Source organism: Branchiostoma belcheri, unplaced genomic scaffold (assembly GCF_001625305.1).
Source record: "Branchiostoma belcheri isolate BF01 breed outbred unplaced genomic scaffold, Haploidv18h27 scaffold124, whole genome shotgun sequence".
Lineage (NCBI taxonomy): Eukaryota > Metazoa > Chordata > Leptocardii > Amphioxiformes > Branchiostomatidae > Branchiostoma > Branchiostoma belcheri.
Window position 1 is genome coordinate 897,389 of NW_017802647.1, and position 15,864 is coordinate 913,252.

At 39.9% G+C, this 15,864-nt stretch overlaps 2 protein-coding genes across 2 annotated transcripts; one reads left to right on the plus strand and one right to left on the minus strand.

Moving 5' to 3' along the window:
- Positions 1-72: 72 nt before the first annotated feature.
- On the minus strand, positions 73-7,828 carry LOC109463289 (tRNA-dihydrouridine(16/17) synthase [NAD(P)(+)]-like). The gene is given in 15 exon segments (XM_019760036.1): positions 73-1,483; positions 1,761-1,836; positions 2,040-2,083; positions 2,289-2,431; positions 2,828-2,913; positions 3,054-3,150; positions 3,624-3,768; positions 4,164-4,267; positions 4,572-4,582; positions 4,584-4,655; positions 4,966-5,078; positions 5,457-5,507; positions 5,819-5,927; positions 6,319-6,576; positions 7,720-7,828. Coding segments are annotated over 14 exon segments (1,665 nt in total). The 5' UTR covers positions 6,559-6,576; positions 7,720-7,828; the 3' UTR covers positions 73-1,109.
- Positions 7,829-7,899: 71 nt separating this feature from the next.
- Positions 7,900-15,662, plus strand: LOC109463290 (WD repeat domain phosphoinositide-interacting protein 3-like). Its single transcript, XM_019760037.1, has 10 exons — positions 7,900-8,259; positions 9,234-9,308; positions 9,469-9,570; positions 10,388-10,475; positions 10,918-11,012; positions 11,450-11,640; positions 13,461-13,546; positions 13,701-13,802; positions 14,086-14,207; positions 14,690-15,662. The coding sequence occupies exons 1-10, from the start codon at positions 8,193-8,195 to the stop codon at positions 14,794-14,796; spliced, it is 1,035 nt and encodes a 344-aa protein (XP_019615596.1). The 5' UTR covers positions 7,900-8,192; the 3' UTR covers positions 14,797-15,662.
- Positions 15,663-15,864: the final 202 nt, after the last annotated feature.

A 15,864-nucleotide genomic window follows, 5' to 3' on the forward strand; every position in this document is an offset into this window, starting at 1 on the left:
TAATACACATGTAATACAATGTCATGTATAGTCAAAATCACAATGAAATCATTCAGTTGAAGTATCAAGTTATGAAAGAAGAGCAGTTACACCAAGGTTTATTAATCACCCTTGGTTACACTTAGTCTTAAGTACAATCCTGTTATATCAACTCAATCAGAAGTACTGACAGTGAGCTAGCCAGAATATTTGCTCAGATGAAGGCCTTACAGTATTTTGTTTGTCAACAAGAGTTTCATACCAGTGCATCTCCAGTGATATAGTTTCCGTCTTTATCAAAACATATAAAGCACGCTTGACATCATAAAGCACACACTGGCTATTGATACAAACTTTTTCATTACACCATTTACAAATAGACAAAAATAGTTACTGTTCACATAGTTATTTCAAATATTCAGTATTTTTTTACTCATATTATAAATAGTCCTATCAGTATTGAAGCAGGCTGTCTGGAACTCATGTTCTTATCTTAGAACTTGCCTGTGTTTCCTATAGTGAGACGTTTTCCACATTGCACCCTCTGAAAAATAATGCATGCCCAATTCTTTTTACCACAATGTTGCTACATACATTCAGAGACATTTTGAAACAGCTTGTGGCAAAATTGACTGAAATATTTAACTTTTCAAGCAAACAAAGATGTACCACAGTCTCATGTTACTGTCACTACCAGAGTATTGCTTTCACATTTTATTTTCCTTGATTGCAAATTGTTCCTGTCAATGTGAACTAGAAGGAAAGAATCACAGTACCTGTATGAGATTTGACTTTACACTGACATTTTGCCACCATGCAAAAGTCCACTTGAAACCATTGGTTCAAACCATAAACTACTAAATACAGCATACAAGTAAAGGTAATAAAACTAAAATAAGACAATGACATAGTTTAGATCTACCATAAATTTGTTCTTTTACTTCTCATAGAACAACCCAAAGACTAATTTGTTAGATTACAGGATAAAACATTTCCTGAACACTTGCACTACCCTGGGTTTATTTGGTCCATTTTCCTCCCTTCCTGTTCTTTTGTTACCCGTAGCACTCAAATGTTTACTTCATCTTAGCTTCCGTGTCCCCCATGGTCTGCCCCAGGCCTGCTGTGTCTCATTCTGCATCAAGCAGGCACACTTTGGTAGGTGGGGAGTCCTGAATGTCCCCATTCTTCACATCAGGTAACTCCTCAGCATTCTCTGCACCTTTGGGGTCTTGGATGAGAGGAGGTGACACCTCAGAGGCCTTTTCTGACAGTACTGGGCCCTCCCCATGCTGAAGGGCCTGTGTCTCTTTCCCATTTGTTTCACACTTCTCATCAACCTGAGCAGTCATTGAGCTGTCTTCCTTCTGAACAGAATTCTGTGGATTGTCTGGATCAGGTGATTTGTTGTCTGCAGGTGCGTCGATTGTATTTTCTCGTTGCCGCTTCTTTGCCTCCCATAACTTCCGTCGCTCCTCCTTGGTTTTGAACCAGAGTCGATGACCTGAGGAGTGGGTAACAAAAGCATTTCACAGTCACGGTAACAATATGTTATTGAAAAGTTCCAGTTCATCTTTTTCAATATGTAAGGACTGTATAATATGTAATCTTTCTACAGAGAAGGGAGTCCTGACATCAAGTTTAGATAAATGTTCAGTCCTGCTTACCAGCATGTCTCAAAGAGTAATTCGAAGCACTGCAACAATTGCTACAAATTTTTGTAAACTAGGAACATCACGACATACCGTACTTTTAGCATTGTTCTGAAATATGTGACTCACTTGGACAGTCCATCTTCTCGGCATGTGCCTGGACTTTACAGCAGGCTCGACACAAGTTAAACACACAGTTCAGTCCCTGGAAGTCACATCAAGAAAGAGACATTACACAACCTGGTACCAGCACAGAACAATAACTTACTTTGAAATGCAGTTCTCTTAATTCTACAATTCTATAAATACCACTTTAGTGCTCTGAACCATCAGAACCTCTAAAAATTCATCTATAAAAATTCAAAATTTGAAAAGTCTTTGGCTGATGTAAACTCTAGAAAATCTCACCTTTGGGTTTCCGCATTTCTCACAAGCAATCCATGGCCCCAAGCCTATATATGGCACACAGCATTGTTAACCATAATATCCAAGACGACATGAGTGCAGACGAAAGTAAAGATAGAGTCACCTAAAATAAACTGAAAAGGTGTTTAAAGTGAGATAATTTGAGAACACTCTGGTTGACAACCTCCTGACTTTTATCCTTCCTATGTAACTAAATTAGGACGTGCTATCCTATTGTAGGGAACCACCCACCTTTGCTGATGAAGTTCTTGTGCGGGTATCGCATCCTCCGTTTGATCTGGTTCCGTGACAACCCGGCATTCTCTCCCTCCTGGATTAAGTGCCGCTTTGGTGGTCGCTCCTTGTTGGCTAGCTCCCTCTCTTTCTGGTCACCCCTAAAAAAACACAAAAGATATGTTATGAGTGACCAATCCGCAAGTACTAGTAGTATGCATGTAATGATAGCTCACCAACTTAATCTGGGTACCATCCTCGTACTTTTACAATCGTTCCCACTGACTCACACTATGGTGTAAATGAGTCAGTCAAAGCATGCATTAACTGGTGAGGATGCTGCTCAGATTATTGCCAATGAACTTCCATGTACACACATCTATCACATCTAAATGTAATATCCTGCAATCTTCATCAATTCTGCCAGGTTAACCAGACTAAGTCCGGATCCACTGTATTCTTTAATTGGAGCAAATAGATACCACTCTGTACAACCATGGTGCAGACAGTATGTAATACTTTCTCCCCTTACTACTAACACCACCATACGTTTGTACCTTGGCCTGATGTAGGGCTGACAGATCCAGTGTGGGAAGGGTAAGCCATTAGTTGGCTGATCTGCACCAGGCTTTGATGCCTCCTCCTGAAAAAAAATATGTGAAAGGTCAAGTCACTAAGATTACCATTAAGTAGTACTTGAACCCTAAACACTTGTTGTTTGGTAAGGAGAATACACATGCATTAACGGCATTGTAACCTAGATGACAAGACGGGCAGGCATACCTGACAACGCTTCCTCATTTCTTCAGACACAGCAACCAGGCTGTCGAAAGTCTTGCCCTGTGCCAAGGCAGTCCTCATGTCTGTGTGGATCTGTAGGCTGTGAAGAAGGCAACAATATTAATGTCTCTGTACGCTGATAGCAACTGTCAGAGATAGGACTCAAGCCAACTAATCAAATCTTATCTACATGTATATCCCAAAATGTTATAAAATTGTTTTAAGTGGTCTCTAAATTCTAGCTTTCAGGTTGACAGGGAAGCAAGCAACACAACAGACTTGGAGGTATTGTGCCTTGAAAGGGGGCCTGCATGGGGAGGTCCCACCAAGTTCTATGCTAAATTTTCAGAGCTGGGTACGTATTACACTGAATTCAGCAAACCTCTCGATTGTGCTTTACAATTAATTCCAAGTGGCTACAACATTTTACGTAGAATTAAAACGGGGAATTAGCTCTATGCAAAATACGCCAATTACGCTCTACGCTGAATTAGAATGGTCTGTCTCTACGGACCTGATTACGCTCTACGAAAAAGGGCATGTGGGCCCCCTTGAAAGGCGGAGGTTGTTTACCTGTGATGCCAGAGTTTGAAGAGATGTCCCCTGACTGCAGACAGCTGACACGGGTTCTCCCTGACCAGCTGTAAGTACTCATCAGCCATCTCCCACACAGGAGGGTTCCTCCCCTCAAACAGGGCAGGGTTGTGCAGGTTTCCCTCTGGGGAAATAGCAGTGAGGCTGTTACACTGCTCAATTCTATTTATCCTTGAAAGTTCTAGCCTGGAATCCATCCCTACTTGCTATTGCTGGTTCTAGGAGCTACTGGTGGCGGTGACTCCTAGAACCGGCAATGTTTTAAAGCATGGATGGATGGATTCCAGGCTATTAAAGTTCTCACCCAAAGTTTGCTCCACTATGCTCAAAACGTAGGGAAGATTTCAATATTCACAATGCAAAAACTACATGTTACCATTCACCTTCGATAGTATGTGTACTACACAATCAAAATGTTCACAGCCACCAACATAGTTTTTAGCTTGCAGCATAATAAAGGGTGCAAATCACATCTCACCAAAAAAAGACCAAGTGTTAAAAACGTCCCTCATGACCCACCTGCAGTCATGATTCCATCTGTACCCGTTTCCTTCAGACACTTCTCAACACACTGGAGGTTCAAGATGTTCCCATTGGCAAAGACAGGGATCTTCACATTGTCCCTGTGAAATCAACATTGGTCCACGGGCATTCAAGGCTATCAGTTGGCTGCTTACAGCATTCATAATCAATCTGGGATCTTGGTCCTTCACAACTGAAGTTGACTGTCAGTGTCCTCATACAACCCAATCTGGGATCTAGAGTGTTACTTATTACATGTACATACATTTGTACCTTATGCAGAGTTCTTTCAATGCATCAAAGGTTGGTCTCAGACAGAAACGTATCAATAAGAACAGTCCTAATTCAGTACTACATAACACACACTCAAAGAGAATTTCCTGTGACAGTTTGACAGATGCTTACTTGACAGCTTTGTATGTGCTCCCAGCTGGCCAGGCCTGTAAGACTCCCCTTCTGTTCCTTTGTACGTCCATGGACTGTCAGGAGCTAGAGCAACAGAGTATCGTATCCTCATCATTCCCTGTCTTAAACAGGCGTGGTGCTTACAACATTAACTCTCCAGAGAGGAACAAGAGAACAACACTGGGTGGACTAATAGATTAATGCCACAAATGTAGCCTCGTTGCCACTTTCTGTAGTTTACTGCCTACTCCCTTGTCGCTAGCTAACCACGGTGGTAGCCAGCAACAAGGGGAGCTGGCAGAAAACTACAGAGGATGGCAACCAGGCTACCACAAATGTCTACACAAAAAAGGAAGTTAGTATACACCATTTCAATGCAAGGTATTCAACATACCTGGCAACCTGCCTTCTCCAGCATCTGGGCGTACTCTACAGTCCTCTGTATGTCATTGAAGACTCGGATCTTACAGGTTACAGGCACGGAGCACCGCTCATGGACAGCAGAGACTGGGGGAATGTGACAAGGTAGCCTCGTGTTATGTACATTACAGCTAACTGTTACCTATCAGTATATAACTTTAATATTCGTTCCAATGACGAGAAACGAGTCTGGGTGTTCACAATGCTCTTGATCAGATTTGATTCAAGATTGCTACATCTTTAATTAAATTCCACAATCCTTTAACAGTATTGTGTTTTGGAACAAAGGCAAGACCTAGTATAATCCTTTTAGAGTCTAGTACTGTATCACTAGAATTCTAGTATTCATTCCAGGAGACAGGATTATAAAAGTCACATACTTGACAGCATGTTCAGCACATTGCAAACACTTCATTTTGTTGACGGTGTACTTGACTAGCAGCTGATGCACGACACTTAACTCACCCATCCTACGTAACAGGTCCCAGTCATCCTGTAGGAATGCCCCGTAGTGACCTGTACAAAAAATAACATGTAACATGACCTGTGAATAATCACCACCAAATTCTGTCATGGGAACACTCGCTATAAAATACAATACAAAATATGAAGTTAGTACAGTTAACGTTAATAGTAACTGCAATTTGAAATTCAGTGAGTAAAAAAAATCAATGCAAAGTACTACAAATGTATTAGTAAACCCTTACAGTCACTACTTCACACAAATTAAGAGCAACAAAAAAAACAGTGGGTGGTGCAACAACACTAGAAGGACAACGCCCAAAAATGAATGAAAGGTTAAAACAATTGTGGCTATATAACGTTACCCCTTCGAGCGATAGACTGAGGACATCCCAGATTGAGATCTATGGCATCACAGTGGTCCTGGGCCAGCAGGGCAGCCTGCACCAGGACGTTGGGGTCATTCGCACAGAACTGTGGACAGAACAAAAGTAAAAACCAGTTACTGCTGTGTTGCTAGGGCTATCATTTTCTGTGGGAGTATCACTGTAAAGGACCTTACGTCACACAAGCTCTAGGTCTTCAGTACACATTAGAATACTTTACAAATCACATCTTCATCTGCTTTTAAGTAAATCACATGCAAACACTCCACAGAAAATCATTATCGTGAACACGTATTATTACTTCTTTAAGTGTCTGATCTTATTGTAATTGATTGAATGTGATATACAATCTGTTTTAATATGAAAATGCTGAAGTTCAACATTTTTGGGACACATATCTGGAGTAAGAAAGTCTGATTAACAATATTATTGTAGCTACTTTGACAACTATAAAGCAGTCACTTGAGTTAATGCACAACCTGCACAATGAGAGGTCTGTCTTCGGGACACGTCTGCATGGCATCCCTGAAGTATGATTCCTCTCGCGAAAACAGCGCAGCGTGGAACATGGGCGTGAAAGCGAGCTGGCAGCCATGCCTGCGGCTCAGCAGTCGCCATGGCAACTCACTCTGGTCCACCATGGGAGCCACGACGTAGCGCGCCTTCTTCAGGGTCTCCTCCCAGAACTGGTACCCTTCCAGCTTCTTCCTGACGGCCATGTCGACAACGTGAGGGGTCTGTAAAGACATGGGAACATAGTAGGTATGTGTAACCTTTACTGAGCTTTTGCTTGGAAGGAACCAAGTCACAAGTCGAGGGGGTTATGCTACGAAAAATATGGCCAAAAGGTTTTGAATAAATAACAGTTGAATATTTTATCATAAATAGTGATGCATACCGGTTCACTGGACTTGGATCCGGACTTGTAAGAATGTTTAGGTTCAAGTCCAAAAAAACCTAAAAGTCAAGAACCGAGTCCGGACTTATTACCATAAAAGACCATTTCGCATACCCCTTTTCTTTCCAAACCATCTAAAACCTTACGTAGATTGTAAAATATTTGCTGCAAAATGAAGAAAACATTGCCATCGGACATCGTCAAGTACCGGCCTCCATGTTATGTGGCCAAAGTTTCACCCAGACAACATTGCAAGGTTGCCAACATGCAATTTTGTATATACCATGGGTTTAGGTACGGACTTAAGTCCGGACCTGAACCTAAACCTCTGGACTTGAATCCGGACCTGAACCTAAAATTGGGTTTAGGTATGCATCACTAATCATAAATATGTAACGTTAGCACTTTGAACTTCTCCTGATGTGCAACAAAGTTACATCCACTCAATCATTCCAAGCTTTTCTTTTCAAGGGCTTTCTCCTTTATTTTCAATGTCGAAATAGTATATAAAACGTACAACAGCATGGTCTTTATCTCCCTCCCTTTCTGTGTTAATAACATTGCTCAAGGCCACTCCTTGAACTTTAAAATGAGATGGCCCACCTTTTACTTATAAAACGTACCTGTGTGAAAATTTTTGTAGACTTGTAGTATCAACCTGAAAGTCCTGGTTTTTATGATTACGTTTAAAGTTGACGTTTGGGAGAAATTGTATGTAATGACGACAGGCTGGCAGCAATTGTCGCCTAGCATCGTTAATTAAGGCACCAACGAAGTCTGGGAATTCCAGCAGACAGATTAGAGGAAATCACTGCGACTGCTTATGCTTATGCAACCCCCACGTATACGTATAGGAAACAGGCATGGCTCAAAATAGCCAACAAACCGGCACCGATAGCGAGCTGTTACGAGCGAACTCAAGCCACAGCAGCGGACACAACATCACCCAACACTTGACGAGCCGTTTGATAGAAACACTTGCCTTGATTGGGCGTAAAAAACGCAGGAGACGACGGAGAAAAGACGAGAGACTCGGCGGCTGAGAGACGCAGATCGAAGCCGCGTGTCCAAATGCCGGAGAGTTTATTTGAGGAACAGCAACGTAGCGTATCACACTCGACCTCAGATTCAAATCCTCTCTTAAACATGGATTTTGGCATTTTGTAGAGTTTACAAGAACAAAACGTCAAGACGTGATAATTTGTATCGGCAGTTTATCATTATCTGTTTTATATAGTGATAGTTTAACACTAAATAGTTACTTATCTGCAAGGTAAACACGTAAACATCGATGTAGCGAATGTGGGGATACGTTTTAGGGGCGAAAGGTCACAAATTCAGCAATGGCGGGGTTTATTTCCTGTTGGACGCAAAAGTTGTAGCGATCAGGATTTTTTTAACGGAAAAGGGCGGTCAAGGTCGAGATAAGACGCCGTCCTGAACTTGGCTGTAACCATGAATATTGGAACTAGCAGCCTGCATGACAATGGCCTCCTGTATGCCGGCTGGAATCAAGACCAAGGTAAGAGAAAATGTGTGTCACAACGTAACCAAACGTTAGCGAGCAAAAATCAAGTTGTGATGGTTTGTGAGTCAAATATTTGAATAGACTTGAAGGAAAAATTATGTTGGGCCTTGATTAAGAGGCCCAATGTTTAAGATCTACGATTTTACGAAGTCTTTGGATTTTGAGGAAATATAAGAGGGTAATGATTTGGATGAGTGCCTAAGCTAAGCTTAGTGCCACATGACGTCGAGCCCCACCCCATTTCTCACTTTGCCTCATGCACCTCTTGAGTTTTTTTCCTGGCTGAACTACAGAATAATTTGTAAGGGTTCTATGTCACCAAGACTTACAAAAAGCTTTCAGTCGTGACAAGTAATATGGCAGAACAAATCTTATAAGTTACATCAGCCTCTCTCAGAAACTCAGTTCAAAGTTCATGGTCAACATACTGTGAGTATTAAGAAACATTTCAAAATACTGTACACAGAAAGTTTAATTTCAATAACTTAATTGCAAAAAGTATGTCAATGCAAACAAAACGACAAAAAAATTGACAGGAAGCAAATGAAAGTACATGTATTTACCACAATACAACGAAAAGTGATATGAACCATCATTAGGAATTGAATTGGCCCAAACCTGCATAAGTCAAATACATGTAACATTATGTAATTAACCTTATAAATGAGATGGTCCAAAACCTTAGACCCAGTTATACTTCCATACTTTCCCTAATGAAAGTTAATCCAATTTCTATCTGTATTTCCTGCACCTTGTGATACTAAAAAAATGTCCACACAGAGTGTTATAAATAATTCATCATGCAGATTCAATATAAGATTCAAGGCAGACAAATATTGTTACAAAATCCCATGTGAGTCAACTTGCTGTCGTTGACATCCATGACCCTCTCCCAAACTAGATTTTTCTATACTTCAGCTGTTTTTTTTATACTCTTATACTCTTTTTTATACTCTTATACTTTCCAGGCTGTTTTGCCTGTGGAATGGAGAATGGGTTCCGCATCTATAACTGTGACCCATTGAAGGAAAAAGAAAGACATGGTAAGTATTACTTTAACTTTAATCCATCATTAAACTAATTTTGATGGCATCAATTTTATAAAGATAAGTAGATTAGTTTTTTTTTTTCTAATCATCAAATTTAGAAATGTTGCTCACTAGTCAATACAACCATTTTTCTTTCTTCCCTCTTTCCCCCCAGACTTCCCAGATGGAGGCATCAGTCATGTGGAGATGTTGTTCAGGTGTAACTACCTGGCCCTTGTCGGGGGAGGGAAGAGCCCAAAGTTTCCTCCCAACAAAGGTACAAGACTGCTACCAGACTTACTGTCCTTGTGAAAAGTTTTGTTGAAAACTAACAGTTCAACCAATGAGAGATTGAGTAGAAACCTTTGCATTCCCTCCTTTTGAAAAAAGTGGGCGGGGCTATGGACACTTATAGGATCTGTATATCATCATTTTCATTGTAAGGCTCTTAAGTATGCAATGTGTAGAGAAAATGTTGGGACTGAGACAAAAAGCTTGCCATCTGGCCACTATTCAGTATTTTTTGTTTACACGTACATCCTTATGGTAAACTTAAGGGTAGATAAAAGTCCAAAGTTAAGTCATGAGTACTGATGCAGGACAAAGTGACCCTGTTTTGGAGTTATCATGTTTTGATTGTACAAAGGGGCAAACAAACAATCAGTCAACTATTAACCCTTTAAACCTTTTCTTGACAGATAATGGAACAGGTCATTGTATGTCATATCTAGGTTGAAAAACATGTACCAGCATTTTTATGTTGTTGATGCATGATTATAATTTTCATGCCATTGCTTCTGATTGATCCATATGGTTCCATGTGTCACATCTAAATCCATGATAAACAACTTTCTCGCAAACGTCTTAAGTGGCTAAAAATAACATCTTTATCTTAGTTGTGAAGAACATACAACTTTGTAGTACTGTGTCATTGTTGTGCCTACATGGACTTGTTTCATTAACTTCATCTTTTATATTACGTACCTTCTTTAGTTACCCAACAAACTCATCTCCAAAGTTTCCATTCCTACATTCTTGCATCTTCAAAATAGTGTAGATTGTGGAAAAAAAATTACATGACTGTTTTCCACCAGTTATGATCTGGGATGACCTGAAGAAGAAGCACGTTATTGAGTTAGACTTCTCATCAGACGTCAAGGCTGTCAAATTGAGAAGAGACAGGTCAGTCTGTGTCCTTTAATAGGTCTTAGCATGCAGTATCACTATCAGTGTTAGAAATTTCCATCTGCATTTTGCAGAGACATTAAATTTAGAAAAATTTAGCAACCTGCAATTTTGCAGACTGCAAAAATCAGGGTAGGGGTTCAATGGGGTTTAAGAGCTTTCAGTATTTACTACTTACTCTATAATATACAACTTATTTTTCAAAATGTTTGCCAACATGCAATTTTGTATATGCCATGGGTTTAGATCCGGACTTTTGTGTGTACCTGCAAAAAGAATTTTCAAATTGCAGAAGAAAATTTTGACATTGTGCAATATTGCAGATCACTGTACAAAAAGTATTTCTACCACTGCAGTATGATGCATATTCATGTATATTGAAGTCATAGAATGTAATATTATTATGAAATGTTGTAGTGTTGTTCATGTGTTGTTCCAGGATTGTGGTTGTGTTGGACAACATGATCAAGGTGTACACATTCACACAGAATCCACAGCAGCTTCATGTCTTTGAGACGTGTAAGAATTCCAAAGGTTAGTCTGTCATTAAGTTACCTTTTCAAGTTTCAGGATGCTTTTTGCTGTATTATAGCCACCATGTACATGTATTTAGAATTACAGATGTTTCACTTGTGGTATACTAGGAATTACCTTGGATACTAACATAGTCCTGTTACTGTTGCACTGTACATTACTGGTATGTCTGTACTTTCACCTTTTACTTTCTGCCAACTACTTTTTTTTGTTCATTATTATTATTTATTGTGCAGTATCTAAATTTTATTGATTGTATGTGACATTATATTGTATGTACTTTATGTTTATGTATGTATGATGCATGGCCCCCAGAAAAACCAGTGGTGTTACATGTACCACTGAGTAAAAATGACAGAAAATAAAAATGAAAAATAGATACTAATAATTCTATGTTTCAGTCCATAATTTTGTGTGATGATCTCACCCCTCCCCAGGTCTGTGTGTCCTCTGTCCAAATAGCAACAACTCACTCCTGGCCTTCCCCGCCAGACGGACAGGTCATGTGCAGGTCGTTGACCTTGCTAACACAGAGAAGGCGCCGGCCGACATCGCGGCACACGAGGGTGCCCTGACCTGTATCACTATGAACTTACAGGGAACAAGGCTCGCCACGGCCTCAGAAAAGGTCAGTGGTTTAAAGGCATCCAGTGTGATTTCAGAGCAGCAAAACTGGAAATATTCTGAATATGGCAATCTTTGCGATATTGACACATACTGCCCCAAATTAGTACACTTCAATCAGGATTTCATAGTTTGGCCATTTAACCCTGCAGAAACAAGCCCCAAGATGAGTCCTTTATTTTATAGGTGGTACCCTTAGCTAATAATCAGCCCAGGGCCCTTTCAGTAACCATTTTCCGTCAGAATTTTGGGTATTTTTGCTCCATGAGGGTCAATATACATTGGGATAGTGTGGTTTTAACTTTGTAACATTAGGTAGATACATAACTAGAATATTGAAAAATCAGGTTTCCAAGCCCTATAACTGCACTGGATGCCTTTAAGTTCCACATTATGTATTTACAATTAGGATACCTTTCCACTGGTCTTGATCGGCATTAATAATAATTGTTCATGTAAGAACTCTGCATTGCATGAAGTTTAGTGGTACATGTATTTACAAATAAGGCCACACCAAGTAAATTTTATGGATGACGTCCTTGGGAGACCCTAAGTCTAATGCGAGAGGGCGAAAAAAAACAAGTAGGGCCCTAAAAAACAAGATGCCTAGATTAGAAATATACTAAGAGACGACAAATGTTAGGACACAAATTGAATGAGATGACACAGTGTAACAAGCAAGAAGTCTTTTATTCATCATCAAAACAGCAATAAATCAGGTGGAACAGTGGAAAGTGAAAAATTTTCTAAGATTGACAGGATGGTAATAGACACTTAGACACACGCGTTACGGGTTTCACGTCAATCTGACGATTTGCGGCACTGTCGTGACTCTTTGGTCATAGTTACAGGAAGCGGAATTTCTTGTTTTTTTTTCTAGGAACTCATACATGTCCAGTATCAGGGTGAAATGGCAGAAGTTGTCAGAAGTTAACATCAGCTTACGTCATATGTAACTTCGTGCTTTTCCGTATTTTGACTCTCCTGTCGGCCTGCTATCGGACGCATCCGAAGTTCTCCGAAGTTATGTTATTACGTCATCCTAACTTTAGACAGTCTCCCGGGAGGTGGCAGAAGTTGTCGGAAGTTGTCCGAAGTTATGACGTCACCTAACTTTAGACAGTCTCCCGGGAGGTGGCAGAAGGTGTCGGAAGTTGTCTGAAGTTATGACGTCAACCTAACTTCAGACACTCTCCCGGGAGGTGTCGGAATTTGTCCGAAGTTGTCCGAAGTTATGACGTCATCCTAACTTTAGACACTCTCCCGGAGTATCAGGGTGACTGGTATGAAGTGTCGGAAGTTACAGTGACGTCACGTAACTTCAGACAACTTCGGACAACTTCAGACACCTGCCACCCTACCCACAAGTGTCGGAAGTTACAGTGACGTCACGTAACTTCAGACAACTTCGGACACCTGCCACCCTACCCCACAAATGTCGGAAGTTACAGTGACGTCACGTAACTTCAGACAACTTCGGACAACTTCAGACACCTGTCACCCTACCCCACAAGTGTCGGAAGTTACAGTGACGTCAGACTTTACTCCCGATAACCCCCAAAACCACTCGGAAATGGCCATAACTTCGGACAACTTCAGACAACTTCTGCCACCCTAACTTCTGCCACTTCACCCTGATACTGGACATACCTCTAGGAACTGGCCAAAATCAATGTGCGCGCGGACGTCATCCATAAAATTTACTTGGTGTGGCCTAAAGAATTTTAGTTTGTTTTGGGAATGAAAACATTTCAGACAGCAAAAGAAATTGCAAAGAACCCAGGGATTAATGTTGTAACATCATGGTTGTTTTCATATTTTCAGGGAACACTGATCCGTGTGTTTGACACAGCATCATACCAGCTGCTCCATGAGTTAAGGAGAGGCACAGGAAGTGCTCAGATATACTGGTAAATATTTGTCAAGTTTACCTGAATTAGATACATGAAATACATCTGCATTACTACCATGTACATTGTATTTAAAATGTAAAATACAATAGTATGTAATGAAGTAGTGACTGTTTGTAGTTTAGGTTTTTTACTGTGGTTATCTCTTTTTCAGCATGAACTTCAACCAGGATGCATCCCTCTTGTGTGTGTCAAGTGACCATGGTACAGTCCACATATTTGCTGTGGAAGATCCCAAGAAAAACAAGCAGTCCAGGTAACATTTGTATTCAAAGATATACATGTATTGACATACCCCAGTATTGATTCATTGAAAATTGCAGAGCCGAAGACAGTCACAAAACGAGACCCTTTGTGAAGATTTGAGATTTTTCTAGTATCAGGTTTCTTTTTAAAAAATCAGAACACGTTCCATGTTCACACCTCCCACAAGTTACCACATGCCATCAGTGTTGTGTATGGATGTATTAACTTTGCTGCACACAGGATATACAATACATGTACATATAGTGAAACATATTGATTCTTCTTATCTTCAGCCTGGCAGCTGCCAGCTTTCTGCCCAAGTACTTCTCCTCCAAGTGGAGTTTTTCGCGCTTCCAAGTCCCCAACCAGACCCAGTGCATCTGTGCCTTTGGTTCTGAGCCCAATTCTGTTATAGGTGAGTTGGCTTCAGGCTATGATGTTATACATATTGTAAATTATATATATCTTTTCTTCAAGAGAGAAAAAGTTATTAAAATTCATCCACCGGGTCACGTATATCTGCCATCCTGAAAAATATGCAGCTAAAGAAATCTTGAGTACAACTTCACCAGTATAATGCATACATGTATATCTAAACTGTGTATACCTGGGGGTGCTACACTCTCAACACACTGTTTCTCAAAGTGCGATATACATGTATGTAACCAGTAAATAGGAGTTACACAAAATGATAAAGGTATAACTCAAGTTGTAGGGAATGTGTGGGGGGAAAAAACAGAATCAAACATTCGTGAAGTTTCATCGGGTTGGTAAGTCACTGAGTAGAGACTCCTTTTACACAACCAAGTCTTTTATGAAGTCGAAAAAGTCGACTTGGTTGTATAAAAAAAGTCTCTTTACTCAGAATCAAGCATTGAATATTTCTATTTTCCACAGCCATCTGTTCAGACGGAAGCTACTACAAGTTCCTTTTCAACCCGAAGGGTGAATGTACGAGGGACGCGTACGCTCAGTTCCTGGAAATGACCGACGACAAGACGTAAAATCTGCTACGGCTAGTTCCCTGCAAAACTGTTTTCACAGCTAGCTTGCTTGCTGGTGCATTCCTAGTCATTTACTGAAGATGTGATGTTTAAAGCTGTAAGATAGAATGACTCAATATCATTTGTATTCTGAAGTACAGAAGCTCTTGGCACTCTTTCAGCCAGTGAGGATAGTTTGTCTCCTGGCTTGAAGGGAAATGGGAACTGTTTTTCACATCAACTAAAAAATTTGTTATCAATTCTACCAAATGTGGAAAGATAGTCTCATATTTTGAGTTGAAGACTCTTCTGAAACTTTGTATGCATCTGCTTGATAGATCAAATTAGGTCACAACTGATGTCCAGGTACAATTTGTACAATGTATGTAGACACTGTTGGCTGGTCAAATTTACTGAGACAAGCAGTGAATTTTGCACTGTAATGTACTACTAAGACAGTGTTATTTTATGTATCCCCCTTTAATAGTCAATTATAAGAAATTTGACAACTAAGATCATAAAGATTGTCAGTTTTTTTTTTTTTGCAAAGATATTTCTGCATTTGAAGGAAAATTTGATAGGGCCTAATACCTTCCACTGCACTCTTTACATCTTTGCAGGGCAATTATGAAAAAATTCAACAAGGGAAAAGATAATTTTCCCTTAAATTATAAAATAGATTGAGCCAATCTCTAAATTCTAAGTAGCATATTTGTATTACCTAAAATGTATATATACATGTAACAAAGCTTAACTTGCCTTGCTTAATGTCTATTATGAACCTCATCTACATGTACTATTGTTACATCTTAGTAGATTAGGGGTCTTGTAGCAATCCTTTAAGAGACTGTTATAATTGTGACAATTAAAGGAACATTTTTCACTTAGCTCTACATGTGTACACTTCTTACTTGTGAGGACCAAATGTTTCAAAATATATTTTTAAAAAAATACTGGTAACCATCAAAGTTGGGGGCTATTTCCATAATCTAAAATCCTTAACCCTCACCCCCCCCCCTGCTTCAACAGATTGTTCTAGTGTGAAAATACAGAGATTAAAAACAGACAATCATACACTCATCAATATCA

Bases quoted from the DNA above. Each gene is read 5' to 3' on its own strand.
- LOC109463290 (XM_019760037.1), top strand. From the start codon at position 8,193: ATGAATATTGGAACTAGCAGCCTGCATGACAATGGCCTCCTGTATGCC. The intron at 11,641-13,460 runs GTCAGTGGTTTA...TCATATTTTCAG, and splicing joins TCGCCACGGCCTCAGAAAAG to GGAACACTGATCCGTGTGTT. The intron at 13,803-14,085 runs GTAACATTTGTA...TCTTATCTTCAG, and splicing joins AAGAAAAACAAGCAGTCCAG to CCTGGCAGCTGCCAGCTTTC.